Here is a 20,650-nt window from a genome sequence, read left to right on the forward strand (position 1 = left end):
TGTGTTGGAGAAGACACTGAGGAGGACACTGTGTTGTGTACTTGAGGTAACAACGTTTCAGTATACAGACCTTCATTGGGTTAAACCGATGAGGTTTTTCTAACTGCAAGTGTAGAAGGAGTTTTGCTCAACCTTAAAATAAAGCAGTGAAATAACGTTAACCAAAGTTTTAAAAAAACTTTCCAACAAAACTTTCCAACTTATGTTAGTGTAATAAAAGAATTAAGAGAGAAGGTGTGCCAAAAGGTTTAAAACCAAATCCCCACATCTGATTTACTTATTTAATTAATTTTCGATACCTACATTACACTCCAGTTCATAGGCACAAGGACCCAGCAGAAACAAATATCCCCCTCACCCTCCATGCCTTGTCTTCCTGCCCTCCCTCTTCCTCCCCCAAACCCATGTGCTTGCTGGAGGAGGTGCAGGGAGGTAATTCTACCTCTGCCATGTGTGTGTATGAAAGATATTGAAAAGGGATCACCAGTGAATGCTTGGTGTTAGGGAACAGAGAGAATGATGATGGGTTGAACTTTGGAAAGCGTCTCATCTACAAAAAAACAAAAAAACCGTGGAGAACATGGAAGCCAAAAAGGTCCTCCATTTTGTGCCATCTGGTAAGTTTTACAGGGGTGGAGTGGGGTGAGAAGGTCTTTCATGTTGCAACCTGAGCCAACTGTGTCAAACATGTGGAGGGACCCTCTATACAGTATGTGTGAGTGAGTGTGTGTGCGTGCTGATAGCATTTATAAGATAGTTAAAAGATGTTGATAGCATTTGTATTGCCAGCATTCATCTTGAGAAGTACAATGACTTCATAACACTAATATTTTAGTTTATTTGCCTGCCTCTTTGGGGGCTATCTCAATGTTTAATGTCTTACTGATATTAAAACCACAGAATATGAGCTGAGAATGAGATGCTTTTATTGCCAGGAGAGCCAGTAAGTGGGTCAATATTTACAATATGGTAATAAATGGTACACATGTCTGTCATGGAAGGTTTTTACAACAGATCTGCAAATAATTTTCAGCATCTGTTTGAACGCTCTTATAGTCACACACACCACAGTAAGTGGAATCGTTCCAGGAAAGTATATTACGCTGATTCAAAAGTAGTTCTACAGTTAAACTTTCTGTTGTTGTATTAAATGGGAAGGTTTATAACTTCATGCTGAAATAGTGTCATGTTATTATCCAAGTTTGCTCTATAAAACTCATCAACTTCATCACTGCACCTATAAAACACAGCAATCACAGTGTCCGTCCAACACACTGGAACTAACTGACAATTAGTCCATAGAAAATGAATTGGTGATTGGATGAGTCTTTCGTTGTCTCACTGTATGTGAGAGTTAATTGAATGTTTCTATTTTGGACAGCTGGTTGGACATGACCTTCAGCTTTAGGAAATCATTCTGCATTTTTCATCTTCTAGACCAAACTATTAATCAATCAGTTTTGAAGATAATTGGGATATTATAATAACGACAATAATTGATCATTGCAGCCCCACAACGCAAAGTACAAATGTAGTTTTTAATCAGTGCCTTCATAGGGTTAAACAGTCCTGCTTGAATTTTCTCAGGTCAAGGATTAAGAAGATTATCTGGCAGAAAAATGTCTAATATCCTAATCTTTCCACTCTTGTTTAAGGCATTCTCTGGTTGAAGCTGATGATAATGTGATTTCAGTTACAATTCGGTCGTCATAGACGCTGCACAAGAATTGCCCCTCATTGCCCCTTCTCAATGTACTGCTGGTCAGTCCACCTGCTCTGCTATCACTTTGGAAAATCTCAGAAAGGTGGTAAAGAACCTCTGCAGATTCACCAGCTCTATATCCACACTGCATATTTTAAAATTAAAATTAAAGTTGCCTGTGCACTGATGTTGTAACTACAGAGAGCTTTTTGCAATCTGACACATTTCAGTCAGGTTTCAGAGACAGCCACAGTACTGAAACTTCTTGAGGTAATTCATGATTTATGAGCTAACAGTGACAATAGTAAAGTTTCTATGTTGGTATTATTAAATTTGAGTGCAGTGTAACATTTTAATTGAGAGGCTTGAGAAGTGGATATGACTTTCAGTACTTGAGTGTGTTGCACCCTATTTAAAGGGACAAAAAGTTTTGGTGTCTCTTGGGAACTTTGTCTCTAAAAATGTCCCTCAGGGGTCAATACTTGGTCCACTGCTCTTAAGTCTGTGTGCGTTACCTTTTGGCCACATAATGCTATCATCACTATGCCGGTGACACACAGTTACACCTGTCCCCAGGACACTTAAACCCTGTCAAATCACTGGTTAAACGACATAAACACTTGCCAACCTCAACTGCTTTTGTCATTTAAAGACTATCTAGAGAAAAAAAAGACTTCTTGACTCAGGCAGATGCAAAAAAACTTGCACATGCATTTATTTCTTGTCATCACTGGTCTACCTAAAGACAGTGGGCAGATACAGCTAATCAAAAATGCTGTTGCCAGAATCCTAACAGGTAAAAACAGATTTTGACCACATCATACCTTACCTCTCTGCATTGGCTACCAGTTAGTTTCAGAGCTGATTATACTCACAACACCTCTCTAACTTAGTCATTCAGCACGTCGTCTGACTCCGGCCTTTTAATTGTTGGGCTGTTTGAATGCCTTGGCAAATTACATTAGATGTGCTCCAACATTAACAGTGTTTCCTTCCTGTTTTCAGACTGGGCTGGTTGCTTGTATGCGTGCATGTTTATGTATGTATATGCTACATATACATGTTATTGTTTTGTTCTGATTTTAACATCAAACACATTTAATCTCCACTGCTGTGCTATAGATTTTGCTTTGCTTTCTTTTTGAAACACATCAGCCTCTCAGAGGATTAGTACCATATGTCACACAAACATATTTAATGTCTAAATGAAAAAAGCAAAGACATGTACTTTGGCTAGTAAAGAATGACTTGTGTGACTGCGGTTACTGTTGGTCCAGTGATCATATCCACCATGGTGTTTAAACAAACATCAGGCCGTCTTTGAGGTGTTGGAGTGGAATGAGCTGTGGTTCCTCCTTCCTGTTATTTGCTTTATTTCAATAAATGAATGTGTACATTGTGACCTACAGTGTATACACTTTTGATGATACAGCTGTGTGCAACCACCATGGTCAAACTGGGTCTTGATAAGATTGACAGAGCTTTAGCAGTAGATATAAAAGTTTAAAATATTTTGTAGCACAAAACAGTTTTATTACAAAGCACAAAATTGAAAAGCAGATCCTAATATTCAAAAGAAAAGCTTCAATGACACCTTACTTTTATGGACACCATGTCCTGTCTCCTGTCTGCCAGTTTGACCTCGCACAGTTCAACAGTTCAACAGAGTTTTCAGCTTTGTAGCTCGGAGCAGTTGTTTCCAAAGACCCAACAAGGATTCTTCTGTTTCCTATTGCTCAAGGACATCCTCTGCCAACAGATAGCAGGATGGCAGGGATTAATAAAACACCCCTTAGGCTTTAAGTCAGCTCAAGAGGAGGATAAGGGAGAAATGAATAAATTATAGTGTGACCGTGCTTTTTTGGGAACGTAAACAGTTACGTTTTTGCTGACTGAGATCCAAATACACACATCTAACCCATTGCATTGCTTTGCGAGCTACTATAACCCAAGAGCTAGTGGTGAAGAGATGCTTTATATGAAGAGCTGTCACCTCAAATCACATTTGATTGGATAAATGAATGTATACAAACCATATAAAATCTGGAATTGCATCACAACATTCACCAAAAGCTGTTCTGCAGTAGAGAACAAACAGGGCCAAGGGGTTGGAAAACAGACTATTTTTAGGATTAGCTTCAGTGTCAAAGTTGCACCTTGTGGGAAAATGCAAGGCTTGACTTATACTCCTGTCACTGTCAACACCATCAGACTGCACCGTAAGCATGAGGAAGTTAGCCCGCCGGCCAGGGGAAACCCACAGGCATGAGCCACGGTAACCCACTGACCTGCAGAAAGACTGTAAAATATCATGTCTGACAGATTTTACTGTAGCAGTCAGTACAGACTGAACTGTGATGGGTAGAGAAGAACAGGTGAATGTTCCCACACTAACTCTCCTGTCAATTTTTGAAGCACAAATGTCATTTATGCCTTCACGGGGGTTTTACTGCTGGACCTGATGAGAGTCAGCCTCTAACGTCGATCCCGGTGCTGATAAGATACAGTCAAGAGGATTTACAATAAACTTGACATTTGTCTTTATGAGACAAGACCATAAAGCAGACTAAATCATGCTCCCCACACCCGGCTCCGGTACAAACAGCTCATTGCACAAGCTGTGAGGCACCCTGTTGTCTGTACCGAATCCTGTGAAGAGGGGGAGGCCTGGGAATGTTTCGTTTAATCTGCTTTGAGATATAGCCTTGCCCGGGAGCCCCTGGAGCCAAACTCTGCCTCAGGCAAGGAAAAGCTCATCCGTATAGCTGCAGCAGTGTCTCACAGACACATGACCGCCTATACAAACATCAGACACAGCTGGTGTCAGATTTTTGTTGTAACTGAGAGTGAATGGGTTGTTACATTTTATTGTCTTTTTCAGTATCACCATATGGCATCTACTGTCTTTAATTTACACCATATAAAGTGTCACGTCACTTTAAAGGTTTAAAGGTCCTTAAGGTCTGATGAGAGTCAACAAACAAACAAACAGCTTTTTAGTTTTAAAATTTAATTTCTGATTACAAATCTCCATGTGTGACAGGAGTAGATATTTTCCTGCAGGCTAGAAACCTGCTGGTGAAAGCAGACTGTTTTTGTCACGCAAAGTTGTAAAGTAGAAGAATCAACAGGGTCAAACTGTGTCAGTCCACATGGAGTCCAGTTTCACACAGTTTTATCACCATGTGCTGGTCAATTTAACTGAGTCAAACATCTCCATGAAAACATATTAAACAGCAGTACTGCAATGGAGGGATTTGAGTGCTTTCATTCATGTGCTAATATTTAAAATGTCATGGTGTTAGTGTGGCTTGGTGGGCTAAGGGTTTAAAGCAATATGCTTGTCTTGACTTGACTTGTATTTCTTTTCCCATCTCTCTACTGTTGACTCTCAACTATGGACATAATATATATATATATATATATTTTAAATTGTGTGGTTTCACTGTGAAAGGCTTCTTCACAGTGCCAGAAAAAAAAGTGGTGGGACCTAAAAGTCAAATGAATACGGAGTCAAAAAATCCCGGAATCAGCCACATAAATACTCACCATATGTATGATTTTAACAGTGAAGCACACAACACTCCTCCCAGGTTGATAAACCCCCCCCCGATCTCACATCACCTCTGCTGTCACATTGTACAGAGGATGATAAGGACAGAACATGGATTTGGGTTGTGGATTAAATCTCAAAATTAAAGCTGCAATAATCAATAATTTTATATTAATGTGACAGAGGCCGCTCGTAGTGACAAACCCACAAATTAGCTCTTTTTTAGCATCTTTTAGCACATTGTTTTGGTTAAACGGCCCCTGCAAATTGACTGTTTGGGTTTATCTCACTGCCCTCATCTGTGTTGCTTCCAGATGCAGCAGGAAGCTGTTTTCATTAATAAATCTCTGAATACTCATTACCATTTAGCAACGACTCCAGACGAATGCTAATGTTGCTCAGAATCTGCTCCATGTGTAAATAAACCAATGTTTGCCAACATGTTCGCCACGTCAGATTTATAAGGTGATAATATATCAGCATTGATTTTACAGCTTGTTGTGCTGCCTCCAAGTGGTGAAAAGTCCATTTACTGTTTAAAAGCCAAAACTATTAATTGACAAAATTCTGACTTTTCTTTATTCTGCAAGAGTAACTGATTGCATTTTATAAGACTCTACCCTTTCCATAATGTGGCTGGTACTTTAGCAAGTCAATAAATATCATTTTTGTCTTTTCTCCCCCACAGAAGCTCCATCCACAGGGAGGTCCAAGAATGGATACGTTTTCCAAGAGATGGGTGCGTAGCTGCAGTAACACATATCTAACTTACTTGCATTTCTCAGCATGGATCCTGCTCCTTTATGTACTTCATATGATCGGCATTGCAAACATAAATAATTTTTTTCCCCCTTTAGGGACCTGGAGATAACACACGTTAATTTATTGCAGCAGTTATTTATGCTAATGGCAACGTTTCTTGCTGCTCACTGATGACCCATTTCACATGCTGGTGAGCACAGCAAGTCCCATCGCTGAGTGTTGAGAGGTTAATTAATGGGTAAATAACGAAGCAGATGATCTCTGAGTCAATGATGGGAAGAGGGAATATTCATAGCTCCAAGCTTTGCTCATGAAGGGTTAAGGTTAATTCTCTAATTCTGCGGCTGGTTCCTCTCAGTTCATAAAACTCACAGTCATATTTATCTTCTATACAATGAAGGAATTTACGAGGGGCTGCTATTGTTATATTGCTGCATGTCTGGTTTAAGGTTTTTTTTTTATTGTGCTTCTCTCCCTCCCTCTTGCTGTGTGCTTGTCAACAGATGGCAGAGTGGTGGGAGGGCAAAATAAATTGTCCCTTACTGGAGACACTGTTAATGTGGCTAGCATAGCATCATAACCTTGACACAAAGAACATTTTTATCTCAGTGTGGCTTATCGCAGTCAGGCAACGACTGAGGCTGCAAAATGGCCTTTATTATTGCTGTTTATTTTATGTGGTTCACTTTGTTGTAAAGTGAATTTGAACAAAGCACAAAGCAGTTATCCTGACATAGAAAGTACTCAGTTGAATCTACAGCGCTGTATGTAACAGATAAACATTTATGCTTTATCCACAGAGCTGCAGGATGGGGAACAGGAGGATTGTGGGCAAGAATTGCCTGTCACTCACAAGGGCCACATCTATGAAAACCAGATCCAGATCGGTCTTTCTGGTGTGTGTGTGTGTGTGTGTGTGTGTGTGTTGCTACATATTATGCTTAAACATGTGTGCAATTTGTTCTAAGAATAAATATAAAACTCCATCATTCAACTATTCAGATTAACAACATCACAGTGATTGGCTATTAGGTTGTTTCGTACTCTAGTGACTTTCATCGTCTGAGAATAATTTGCAGCCTCTGCAATTAGGAAATCGTGAGTGCCAGCTCCGATTCACTGAGCCAGGGTAACTGAGACATGAACTTCATGGACATGAACTGGCAGCTAGTGCTCCCTATTAACTGTTATTCGCAAGAGAACTACTACTATACTTTAGTTAGTGCCATTGATAACTTCAAAAATACAAAGAAATGATACAGTAGGGATCAGGGCAGAGATATGGTGTTGAAGAATCAAACAGTGTGTGCAAGTAAATATTTAGTTGTTTTATTTCCTTGTGTTTCTCTCTTTTATTATTTGCAGATCCCGAGGGCGCAGGATTTGGGCTTTTAAATACAACAAGAAAAGTAAGACTTTTCATTTATGTGTTATGCCATAATCATTCATGCAGAACAGCTGCATTTTACAGCTTCTTGTACATTTTTTACCACTGAATATCTGGCCCACAAAAGACTTTGCTGTTTTTTTGAACCGCTCCATCAACTGTATGTTGGTTTGGTTTTGTTATGGCTCCCAGCACCACTGTTACTAAATGAGAACTGTGCTACATTTTAAAGCATCAGTTTTGCGCTGGGAGGAATGTGGGGGTTTAGAGCGACTGCTGGGCACCGGACAAAATCAGAAAGCGAGCTTTTAACATTTCACCTATTTGCACCAGGACATAATTACACCATCAATCAAATTCCCCTTGTTCTTGGCTCTCACCAGTATGTGAAGCCGATGAACTTCCAGGAGGAAGTGCGAGCCCACAGAGACCTGGACAGCTTCCTGGCCCAGGCAAGCATCCTTTTGGACGAGAAAGCTGCCACTCTGGACGAGGTCCTGAGGCGAATGTTAACCCATGTGGTGGAGGACGGCCTCGGGAGCTGTGACGTGGATGAGGTCATGAACTCATTGTTCACAGACGCTGGAGGAAAGGAGTTCAATGGTGAGCAAAACATTTTAGAAGTACATTTGAAAACACCTTTACATGAAGTGTGTGTTTGAAAGGCTGCTTGACATATCAAAAGTAAAGCTTTTCTGGCTGATCACTGCATTTTTATGCTTCACAGTTCACCTTCTGTCAGAGACCATTCAGGGTGTGACTGCTACCTCCACTGGCATTCGATACCAGCAGTCTTGGCTTTGTATTCTGTGAGTTTACCTCCAATAATATTGCTGTGAAATAGAGCTATTTTAACCAGTTCTTTAAGATTCCACATCAGTAGTTTGTGGTGATTTCCCTCCTGAGTTCAGTTGCCAGAACAAGGGCAAAAAACACAAAAACTCTATTCATGGAAAAGTAATGTGTAGGGGAGTCTTTGACTTATACCTGCCAATACAGAATGCCGCACAATCAATCATTTATGCATCATCAATTCAAAATAAATATTTTTTCTATCAACTCAGCTCCAATTTGAGGAGCCTGCAGAGACGTCACGTCTGTGTCGCCCGCCTGGAGAGGACGCAGAACTGGGGAGTCAACTGCTGCGAGGCTCGCTACGTCATCCTTATCCTGGCCCCTCCCAGAACAGTAATTCTATTCAAAACATTTTTTCTTCTGTTGGTAGCTGAAAATAATTAGTTGAACTACAGAAAATAGTGATAATAAACTGAATATCTTTGGATTCTGTGTTCCTTAGTAAAAAACGTTAATTTGATGGCATGTAGCTGCTTGTTATGAGCATCTTACACTATTGTTGGACAAGTTAGAACGGAGCTAATGAAAGTTCAGCAGATTAATTAATAATTAAAACAATTAGCTGTACTCAAGTGCATTCTGGGAGACTGCATGACTTTGGTTTGAGGTTTGGATCTGGCTCCGTCACCTTTACCCACATGCTTTCTGTAACACTGAGCACATCTGCCACCAAATGTTTACAAATCTGTGAGATCATGAAACTTAAAAGCTGTATTGAATCTCCCAGCCAGCGCGTCTGAGCTATTCCAGAAATTGACTGAGACTGATACTTAGAATGTAAGTTAAAAAAACATATCTCTTTAATTTTCTCATCATACCTTTTCAGAAAAGCACCAAGACTGCCGTCGAACTGGGTAGAACATTTGCCACGATGTTCTCTGACATTTCCTTCAGACAGAAGCTTCTGGAGGCCAAGACCCAGGAGGAGTTCAAACAGGAGCTGGTCTACCAGCGACAGCAGCTCTCTATAGTCAGCGAGAAGCCGGTCGTAGAGGAAGTGGAGGATTCAGATCCACGTAGAGGCAAATCTCTTAAGGTGTGAAAGAAGAGGGAAAGTTGCTGATGTAAAATAGACATATTGGCTCAGTGCTAAATTCATTCAAGTTAATATAACATGTGCAGTAAGTCATATAAGAACAATGGTGATGCCAAAAAGCATTTACCTAGAAAAGCTAATATACAATACGGAAATACAACTCTACCTAACAAAACGTACTCACTTGGAAAAACCAACATTTATACTCTACTGACTGTTAAGCACATGTGGAGACCACCCTGGTGTTTTCCCACTCCATCCAGGCACATAAAGATGCGGTGCAGTAAAGTAGTTGAGTCTGATTATCTGATTATCCTGTTTCCACACTCTATCAGTCAGGCCGGTGGAATGAGAAGCAGCTGGGCAACAGACTAGAAAAAGCTGCCAAGTCGGCCATGGTGCTGGCAGCAGAATGTGTGCAGCTCCATGTAATGATAAAAGTGCTTCATTATGTGCAGTGTTTAAATTAAGAGGAAATGTGTGTGTGTGTTCTGCAGTGGGCTGGAGAAGAGGGAACAGCCAAATACGGCCCGACACAAAAAGCATCATGTATTTAGGTTGTAAAAGGTTGTGGCTACACCTGATGTTTGAAAACAACATGTAAGTGTAGGTTCGCTGCCGCCACGACAAGCTCTTAACCTAATCTGCGAGTCCAAAATTGTATGACGCAAAAACAGGAAATATATGCCGGTTTTAAAAATTATTTATTAAACTCATTCAAATGTATGATAATGAATGCATTTTTAAATGAATTTTAAAAGTTAAAGTCAGATGAATTTTTCAGCATAAGGTTGTGCTCAAACCACCTTCAGCACTATGGGAGGAAAAAGGTCCCACAGTCACATCAATGGGACCGCTGCGTCAGCACAGCAGGGGTCTTAATACTGATTCCAGCAGACTCTCTACTCCAGCAAAAAAGTTGAAGCTCCCTCGACTTAGTGTCAGCTCAGCCAGTCTTAACTTTGATGTTTTCATTACCACAAATTTGGAATGATGTACTGTATGAAAATCAGGACAAGAATGTTAAGTGGAGCTTTTTGTAATGGACCAGTTTGGATTTGAAGGTTCGGCTGATGCACTCTAATTCTTAGTTAGGTGCCGTGCACTTTCAAAGCACATGACAACCGTCTGACGCAATCTTATTACCCTGATTAAATCTTGTACCGTAAGGACAAAGCAAAGTTGTCTACTTTGTTGTAACACTTGCTCTATGGTGGTGGGAGGAGGCCTCTATCAATGCTGTTCCACCAGTTACTGGATGTGATGCTCCTGCGCTCATCATGACACAAATTTATGCGAATTTAAGCGCACTGACAAAAGATGAAAATTCTTTGATTCTATGCTTCCATTAGAGAGCTCTCCAACTGGTCACACCACTTGAGTTTTTACTATGTGACTAAGTATTGCTCCCTGAACTAAGTACAGTCCTTCACACTGTCTGACGCTTCTCAGTGGCCCTGACTAAATTCTGTCATTTTCCTCACAGTGCAAAGATTTCTTCAAAGCCGGTAAAGGTGTTTATGATGACCTCCGTCGCAGACTCCCCCTCTACCCGTCAGACTTCACAGATGGTATTAACAATATCTTGTAATCCTGCTGCCTAAAGTGGGCATATGTCTGTTTGGCTGATTTGTTACTGCTACAAAATCGTAAAATGTCTTATTTAAAGCCATACACTTTATGTTGGTTGTTAAATCTTTAATAACCCTTTAAATAATCCATCAAGGTATAACTGGCAAGGACCGCTGTCTGCTGAAGTACACCACCACTGCTATTTTCCTCTACATTGCCATTCTACTGCCTGCTATTGCCTTTGGCTCATTGAACGATGAAAGCACAAGAGGAGAGATAGGTACGGACATCGGTCTTTATTGTCTTAAACTGCAACATCCATCCTACAACTGTATTATACAACTATTTCATTTAACAAGTATGTGAGCAAGGCTGGAGAAAGAAAACAAAGCAGTACAATGTGATGCAGAGCTGTGTCAAACAACTTTCAACAACACCTTTAACTTTAGTTTGTTTTGTCTTTTTTGACAGATGTTCAGAAGACCATTGTTGGCCAGAGCATTGGAGGAGTTATCTATTCTTTGTTTGCTGGCTCACCGCTTGTCATTCCACTGACCACTGCACCACTGGCCATCTTCATAAGTGGTGTGTGTTGTAAAAGGTTATTTTATTTGCTAATGGGTAATACATTTCTAATGCATTGAGATGTATTAGTTTCCCCAAAAAACACTAAAGGAATCAATTTTATATGCAATTCAATTCAAATTTGAGGCTCATCATTAGTCAGCATCAAAAAACTAAAGGGAGATCACCCAACAGGTCACTCAATGTAGCCTCCATCCACCTCCCTTGGTTTTCTGATGGTGCTTGAGCATTTAATAGATTCGCATTAACATTTAATCAAATGTCGCTGACAAAGATGAATCAACAGAGAATCATGACCCAAATCTGCAGCTCTGCAGAGTCTTAGCAACTTTCGGCTTGTTTTTTTGTTTGGTTTAACAACATATTTCCTGTACAGTTCTGTCGTGCTGCTCATCAACATCATTTCCAACTGCGGCAGGCAGCTGTTATAAACCCCCTGTACATGCAGTGCTGCGCAACAAATGGCTGATGGCTGGGAAGTGAATACTGAATTTGAATTCATCACGTCTCAAAAAACTCGGCCTTTAAATGAATGAGAATGTTGTTCTATGTCTACTGGATGTGTATTAAAGCATCTGTCTGCTGACGTGTTATTCATAATAGCTGTATAAACCAGTAATTTGTCAGGGTTGTGTGTGCAAGCACAATTTGTTTTTATCTGGTGGGCAAAAATTGTTTAATGCAGCTTTAAACCTTCGAACCGTGTTGCATTTGCTGCATCAGATTCAGTTTAACTTATAGCTGTAATTAGTAAGAGATTTCATCAGACGAAGAAGACCTGCTTAGGCGCTCTCTCCTTCTACCTGTAAGTGGATATTTACAATAGCATCCAGAACAATGGTTGATTAAACAATGTGGTAGTAGTGTAGAAGTAAATCTACTGTGACACTGCTATTAGTGATGAGATTGTGTTTGTGTCTTTATGTTTTATAGTCATCAGGGGCATCTGCGATGACTACGACCTTGACTTCGATGCTTTCTACGCCTGCATCGGTTTATGGAACAGTTTGTTCCTCATCCTCGGAGGTTTATTCAATGTCAGCCTGCTGATGAAACTCTTCAAACGGTGAATACACAACACCACTCTCAGACATTTGTTACTATGACATATCACAGACAGAAACCCCCATACTTGTAATATATGTAAGCAAGCACTGAACCGTGTGGCCGCGCGCTGAGGCCACTGATAAGACACGTGTTAAGACGTTCTGTTTTCAGCCATAATCATTAATATTGTTTAATGTACACCACTGCTATTTCAGCCATCATTTTGACTTTAAAGCACTGTTATGTCTGTGCCTGTATAAAAAAAAAACTGTTTGAATATAACATGAGTGATCACGCCATGCTTCTTTTATTTCCATTATCTCCCAGCTCAACAGAAGAAGTCATTGCATTGTTCATCTCCATAGCATTTGTCGGGGATGCAGTGAAAGGCACCATTAAAAGTGAGTCAAGCCAAGGTCGGATTACACTTAACAGGTTTTGAATGCTTCTGCAGCAAAGCTATGCCTCCACACTGCAGGGGAAACATCCTGTCTGTCATCTTTTACTGTTAATGTAGCCCAGCAAATACACATATCCATCATGGAGTCTTCAGAGGAAAGACAAGCATAAAATCAAACTAGACCCCCCTGTGTGTTGTGTTGTAATTTTAATATGGTTGAGTCTTTCACATTGCGTCTGTTTAGAGCTTTTTCACAAGGGCTTATCAGAAGAGAGTAAATAAATGAATGAGCATATGGTGGATTCTTTAGAGCTTTCTGCCTTTCTCTTTCAACCTCAGGCTGCTGTAGTTTTCCGCCAAACTCAACAAACTGAGCAAAGCTTGAATACAGTGCACTACTCAAAAGGCTGAACATTGCCTGGAAATACACTGAGGATGGCAACGTAAAAGAGAATTATATTAATGAGGTTCTATGACATGTATGAGGAAACCCAGTGTAGTGTGAAATGGACATAAAGGTGTTGTTTTTATATTATATTCTTAAAACTAAACAAGTACTGTAGATTATGTTACAAGTGAGATTAAATACACTCATGTTGAGCTTTCTAGTCATTGCCCAGTGTAATCACCTATTCCTCCCTCTTTACTCCCTCTTGCCAGTTTTTGAGCACTTCTACCAAGGGCCCATACTAGCAACCACTAACAGCACGTTGGTGCTTCAGCAGATAAATGAGATTCTGGAGATGACAAAGAACCAGACAGGAAACACGCTCGGGCATCATAATGAGACTGGTTCTCTGGCGGGACATGCTGAAGGACACGCGTCAGTCTTCCTGCCTGAGTCTTTGGTGCTGTGCACAAGAGAAAGGCCCATCCTCTGTCTGCTGCTCATGTTGGGGACTCTGTGGCTGGGTTACGCCCTCTACCTTATTAAGAGGAGGTATGTTCACTTACTATACCTTAAAGGAATACTTACTCATTTTTGGAAATGTGCTTCCTTTCGTGACAGAAGTTAATGGGAAGATTGATGACACGAATATCAGTATGACTAATATTAAGGAGGTCAGTGTCCCTGGCTAAGAACTCTGTCTGCTACACTAAGCTGAAGAGCTGCTGGCTATAGCTTCATATTCACCAAACAAACATGACAGCAGTGTCCATGTTCTCATCTAACTCTCTGCAAGACAGCAATCACAATTTTCTTTACTTTTACTTAAGTGAAAGCAGCAGTGCGACAGTGTAAAATTAGCACATTATCCCAAGTAGAAAGTCAGGCTTTGAAAGCAGCATTATCCATAAACTGTACTTACAGCCTGTAAGCCGGTCATAAGAAACTCATTCTGTGAATTTCGAACAATTTCAAACATTTTCAAGAACATCTTTTGGGAAACAGTGAATAAAATTAAATTTAAAGGAATCTATTAGAACATTAAAGAGTCTCAAATGTAAAAGTCCCTCTAATTATAAATACTGAACACACTGTTGGGGCAGTTTATCATATAATAATGCATCATATTTTCTCAACCATTAATTTGTTTTGAATGTAAAATCTTAATCTGAAATGTAACTAGGAACTACAGACGACTCTCAGACGACTGTGGCAGAATAAAAAGTACAATATTCCCCTTTGAAATACAGTGTGAGAACTGGTGGAAAATAACTACTTACTCCAGTATTGTACTTTATGTGCTTGTACTTCATTTGAGTAGTTATACTCATCTAAATCTAAGAAGAGAATTTTTTACTTTTTGTTCCACTTCATTTACTTGACAGCTGTAGTTACTAATTAATTGAGTTTCAGATTTTAATAAAACAACAATAACAAGCGTACAATGCTTTATTAAATAGCAAACACAACCACTCAACAGTATAGAAAAGTTAAAATCAGCTCCAGCTCAGCCGGTTACCTTGAAATGCTGCTTACATGTTGATGCACCAGTAACGATAGTCCAATAGTTTTATAATATACAGTAACTCTGACAGAGAAAATCTGTGAAGTGAGTACTCGCACTGTAGTTTCATACATGGAGTACATTTTGCTGATAATATTTATGCACTTTTCCTGTCGTAAAATTCAGAGTGCAGGACTTACACATACTGTCGGACTACTACTTTTACTTCAGTAAAGGACCTGAACACTTCGACCACCACTGAGTTTAATTATAAAGTAGTGTAAGATGGAAATACGTTAAAATTAGACTACAGTGCTTGAGTAACTGTAATTAGTTACTTTCTACCTCTGCCTGTAGTAGCTGCATATTTATGCATATAACTTATATAAAGATAAGAACAAAACAAAAGAAATCACATCCTAGGAGTCAGACAGAAGGTTACAAATCAGGTACAATGATTTTCCCCATTCAGATATAATAATGTAATACATGAGGTAGATAAATGTGACTCTGACGATCTGTATTCCCATGTCTGACTCCTGGGATGTCATTGTTCTTTCCCTTCAGTGGCAAACTTGCAGTACTTGACATGGATAATATTTCAAACAATGAGAATACCTATTGTAAATACTGTAGTAAAACTTGTAAAATTTATTACATCACAGTTGCAAAAAACTGAAATAAGCGTCTCTTTGTTTTCCCATAGCCCGTATCTGAATGACAAGATCAGAGAGGTGGTGTCTGACTGTGCTTTGCCTATCTCTGTGGTGATATTCTCCTTCATTGGCTCCTACCTTTTCCTTGACATACAGCGTGAGTACAGAGGTTTCAAAATAAAAGAATTGATAGAAGAGTACCCTTGAGATTTAAAGTCACAACCTTGGTGCAGAAAACCTTACACTGTTCATAAATCCTCTTTTGAAGGGAAATATTTGTTTCCACTGAGCTATCAACCCAGTGTGTGTTCTCATTCAATGCAGGTCAAGGACAGTGGGTATTTGAAATACTGTTTAAAAAAAATACAAAGTGTACTAGCAGGAGAGATTACTATTCAGGCATTTCTTTTATCATCGTAGGTTCATCTTTATTTTTTGTAACTTAAAAATGTATTCAAACTCTATTTGAGATGTTTCTATTTAGTTTTCTGTTTTCTATAAATCTCCCGTTCCAGTCCCTGTTTTCAGTGTCCACGATGGCCCAATCTTCAACTTCCCTCCTTTTGAAAAGCTGTCAGGAATGAACACACTGAGCGCAGTCGGGCTGGGTTTTCTACTCGCATTGCTCATCTTTATCGACCAGAACATCGTCATCTCCCTCACACACGTACCAGAACACAAGTAAGACCCCTATTTCATATTGGCAAATCAATGACAACAAATTTAACACGAATTGTGCTGTAATATATTTTTTTATAGCAATTGTTGTTTATTTTATAAATATCTCAGTGGCTCTATTGTATCTTCACGTCCATTTGTACTGGCAAACGGATCCAGTTATAGCTCATGAATAAGAATAGAAGTACTGCGGCTGTCTTTCATTGACAAACCACTTGAAGCTCGTGTCTGTGAACGTCTGTACCAGGTTGCTAAAAGGCACAGCGTTCCACTGGGACTTAATGCTGACTGGCTTCATCAACATCCTCATGTCCTGTCTGGGGTTGCCATGGATGCACGCAGCCTTCCCACATTCCTCCCTGCACGCCCGTCAACTGGCCAAAGTGGAACAGCACGTAGAGAACGGACACCTCTACACGACGTGAGTAAAGTTAAAACAAGGACAAAAAGCAAGTAGGGTGTTGAAAGACAGCAGCTAGACACCGGTGTGTCTGCACCCTTTTTCAGCCTCTCTTTGGAGGTTTTGTAAGATACTGAACAAAAGAACTAAACAGTTATTTAGTGAAGTGACCTTATCAATAAAGTGTAGTTTGTGATGCTTTTGCTGCATCTATTTCAAAACTAATTATAAAAAATATTTGAATTCAATCTATGAGCTCCACTGAAAACAACATAGTTGAGTTTGACAGTTCATGCTTGACCTTGGAAACAGCAGTTAACAAAGCAACCTCAACTCAAGGCCCACGTACTCACAGATTCTGGAGCTTTTGACCATATCACACACAGTAATCTTTATCAGCAAGATACATCTATGGGGTCACAAGATAATTACATGGATAAGAAAGAATGAATTTCACTTACAAAACAATCTAAGAAGGAAAAATCACTGTTTGGTTGACAGTCATGTGGACACACTAAGGCCATAACCTGTGATTAGGGTTTAAAATAGCCACTGCTCCATTTGAAGGGGTCAAAAGCTAAAAAAGGTTGGCAACCTCTGCTCTACGGTATGAAATACATGCTCTTTTATCACATAATAAGTGCACTTTTCTCTGCCTGTGTGTCCTACAGTATCGTCAGTGTGAAGGAAACACGTCTGACCTCACTGGTGGCCAACATCCTGATCGGCCTGTCTGCCTTCATGCTGCCCATTCCTCTGCAGTGGATCCCCAAGCCCGTCCTCTATGGCCTCTTCCTCTACATCGCAGCCACTTCACTTGATGGGAACCAGATGGTGGACCGCATGGCCCTGCTGCTTAAGGAACAGGTGAGCAAGAAGGAAATGAAGACACTGTGGTGTGATTGGTTGCTCTGTTTGCTAATAGTCAGTATGTCTGTTTGTATCTCTTTTGTCTTGCTCTTGTTTAATAGTTGTCAATTAAACTACACATGGTGGCAGGGTTTGTGGAGCGAGTGAAATGAGTAGAAAATATGTCATATTAGTAACACGATAATAATGAAAAGTATCTGGTCACAATATGAAGAGCAGCTGATAAAAATTAGAATATTTTTGTGATGGTGGCAGAAACACACTTCCAAAAAAAATCTGAATTTGAACAAATGGCAAAATTATTAAGACACAGCGAAATTAGTAACAACAGGTGTATTTTTACATCAAATTCTTTCTCTTACAGTTCTAATACACTTTGGACACTCCACATTTAGTTTAGTAAAACTTATTATAAAGGAAAATGTCACTTAAAGCATCTTTTTAACCATATTACTTTTCCACTTCTCTGTCTAGACATCGTATCCTCCCACCCACTACATCCGCCGTGTGCCTCAGAGGAAGGTCCACTACTTTACAGGGCTGCAGATGATCCAACTGATCATCCTGTGTGCCTTTGGGATGTATCCTCTGCCCTACATGAAGATGGTCTTCCCCCTTCTCATGATCCTGCTTGTCCCTGTCAGGTGAGTTGACCCACACCAACAGGGGGCAGAGTGAGACCAGGGAAAACAACACATACTACAATGTCTGCACAGAACTGACATTAATCTGACATTCATGCTGAGCTGTTTTGAAAGGGACACTCCACTGATCTATTCACAGGGGGTACTGTCAGTGTAGACCCAGTTAGATAATGCATTATGTGGCTTTGGGGAAGCTTTCAAAAGGGTCTGAGAAAATACCCTAAGTGATAACATCAGTGTTACCTCAGCTTGAGGTTGGGAGAAATTTTTAAATGGAAAAGCCGTGATACAAATCGTGGGAGTGCAGTTTGAAACGGGTCGCTGTTTATCGGTCAGGAAGAGTCTGTAGAGAGACTCTGTCAGGTTGCATTAAACTGAAGAGAGTCGGGGTCTCCGACTCTACTGCATCAACCATTCATTTTGAATAAATCTCAAGTCCCCAAACCTATAGACGTGAAATATTAAATTGCTGAACTATCCCTTTAAGGAGTATAGCACAAAAAGGGTTTCCTAGGGTCTTGCATTACACTCACATTGTAGATCATGGTGTAATTATTTAATTGTCAGAGGTGAAACGCACTAAGTACATTTACTCAAGTAAGTACAATCATGAGGTACTTGTACAGTACTTGGAGTATTTCCATCTCATGCCGCTTAATACTTCATTTCAGTATAAATTTTATTAATTTTTTTCCTCCACTAGATTTATTCAGCTTTAAGTATTTTTAGAGCTGTTAAATAAATAATCTGAAAGCTGAGAGTTGCTAATGTGTGGTAGTTGTTTTGTGGTTGTTTAAACACTGTCTAAACTGGTATTTTGTTTTTTCCATGTAAATAATACATGTGACTGTATCATGTGTTATCTCTGTGCGTAATCTCAGGACCAGCCTGCTTCCAAAAGTAATCGACGCCAAGTATCTGGATATCATGGATGCACAGCACATGTAGAAAACCGGAGCAACTCTATGAACTGATTCATTTTCTCCAGCGGAAGGGAAACAGACTCAGAACTCAACAATTGTGTTAATAACTGAATGAAATGCATTTGGACTGCAAGATTTCAATGCAAGCACTCTACTGGTGACCGGATGACCATTTACACCTCTCATTTCCTCTCTCACTGTTGAACACAACCTTACTGTCAGTGTAGCTGACTTTAATATGTAAAAGTTCCTACATCTTTATTGCATTTAACAATATAATCATAACAGAGTTTCCTCTGTTTAGCTTCTCTTTTTTTACACACAAACACACACATCTGTGGTAACTGACAGGTGCATGAGTTAATGTCAGAGACATTTTTTCAAGTCATTTAATTTAAGCATCATCTTGTTTAATAGAAAGCTTCTTGGCTGGTGTCCTACCTGAGTTTAAAGTGATGTCGATGAGGTGAATAAGGATGTGGCACAAATCAGTGTACATAATTTTACCACTGTAGAAAATCCATTAATCCTGTAAGTGAGTGAAAAAAGGAATTTCTCACTGTTCTTTGGGCTTCTGAGGGCCAGATGTTAGCCTTTAATTAATGACACTAAAGCAAGATGTTGTATGATACATGTTACAGTTGCTCAGATGAGATAGACTGGTATTTTCATTTTGAGAAGACACATGACATGATGAAGTTTGTCATTATAAATGTAACTGGTTCTGTGCATTGCACTGTTGGGATTCAATCAAACTTGTGAAAAGAATAAAGCCCTTTAAAGGAAATGAATGAATGAACATTTCTCATAATACTGAACCTACTCAACATACAGTGGTTTCAGTTAGTATTCAGATCCCTTCCATTAGCTTCTGCTTGACTTTTATTTGTTGACTTATTGTTTTGTAGACTAAAAATGAAAGTAGAAACTGAAAAACTAAAATCTCTCCTTAACAAAAGACCCTTAATTCGGAGCTTTGTCGAAGCCCCTTTGGAAGCAATTACAACTTTGAGCCTTTTTAAGTCTCTACAAGCTTTGCACACCTGGATTTGGGTAGTTTATCACTTTTCTTCCTCACAGATCATCTGAAGCTCCATCAAATTGGTTGGGAAGCGTCGGTCAACTGCCATCTCCAGGTCTTTCCATGGATAGTCTATGGGGTTTAAGACAGGGCTTTGGCTGTTCCACTCAAGGGCAGTCAGAAGCCACTCCAGCGTTGTCTTGGCTTTGTGCTTTGGGTCATTGCTGTGCTGAAAGATGAACCGTCGGCTCGCTCTCAGGTTGTGTGAACTCTGGAGCAGGTTTTTTTCAAGGACCTCTTTGTGTTTGGCTGCATTCATCCTTCTCTCAATTCTCACTAGTCTCCCTGTCCCTGCTGCTGAGAAGCATCCCAAGCATCCAGCCAGACATAGTGTTTGGAGTTCTGCTCAAAGGGTTCAATTTTTGTCTCATCAGACCAAGGAATCATGGTCTCAGTCCATTAAATGTTTCAAACGGGCTGTCAAATGCTTTTTACTCAAAGTGGCCTCTGTCTAGCCACGTTATCATAAAGGCCTGATTGATGGAGTGCTGCTGAGAAGGGCGTCCTTCTGTCTGCAGAGCACTTCTTAAAGCTCAGTTAGTGTGACCATTGGGTTCTTAGTCACCTACATGACCAAAGCCTTTCTTGCCACATTACTCAGTTTGGC

General features: G+C 39.9%; 1 protein-coding gene across 2 annotated transcripts; it reads left to right on the top strand.

The window, feature by feature from the left end:
* Positions 1 to 427: 427 nt before the first annotated feature.
* LOC130173351 (solute carrier family 4 member 11-like) lies at positions 428 to 19,749 on the top strand. Of its 2 annotated transcripts, XM_056382547.1 has the most exons (20): positions 428 to 617; positions 5,944 to 5,994; positions 6,818 to 6,913; positions 7,383 to 7,426; positions 7,788 to 8,007; positions 8,132 to 8,213; positions 8,469 to 8,592; positions 9,086 to 9,295; positions 10,782 to 10,866; positions 11,022 to 11,147; positions 11,339 to 11,452; positions 12,386 to 12,518; positions 12,827 to 12,900; positions 13,560 to 13,839; positions 15,498 to 15,604; positions 15,963 to 16,128; positions 16,373 to 16,546; positions 17,197 to 17,392; positions 17,870 to 18,039; positions 18,921 to 19,749. In XM_056382547.1, the coding sequence occupies exons 1-20, from the start codon at positions 581 to 583 to the stop codon at positions 18,985 to 18,987; spliced, it is 2,556 nt and encodes an 851-aa protein (XP_056238522.1). In that variant the 5' UTR covers positions 428 to 580; the 3' UTR covers positions 18,988 to 19,749. The 2 variants fall into 2 exon arrangements, with proteins under 2 accessions (XP_056238522.1, XP_056238523.1); XM_056382548.1 differs by lacking the exon at positions 9,086 to 9,295.
* The last annotated feature ends 901 nt before the right edge of the window (positions 19,750 to 20,650 follow it).

This window comes from Seriola aureovittata, chromosome 8, assembly GCF_021018895.1.
Source record: "Seriola aureovittata isolate HTS-2021-v1 ecotype China chromosome 8, ASM2101889v1, whole genome shotgun sequence".
Classification (NCBI taxonomy): Eukaryota; Metazoa; Chordata; class Actinopteri; order Carangiformes; family Carangidae; genus Seriola; species Seriola aureovittata.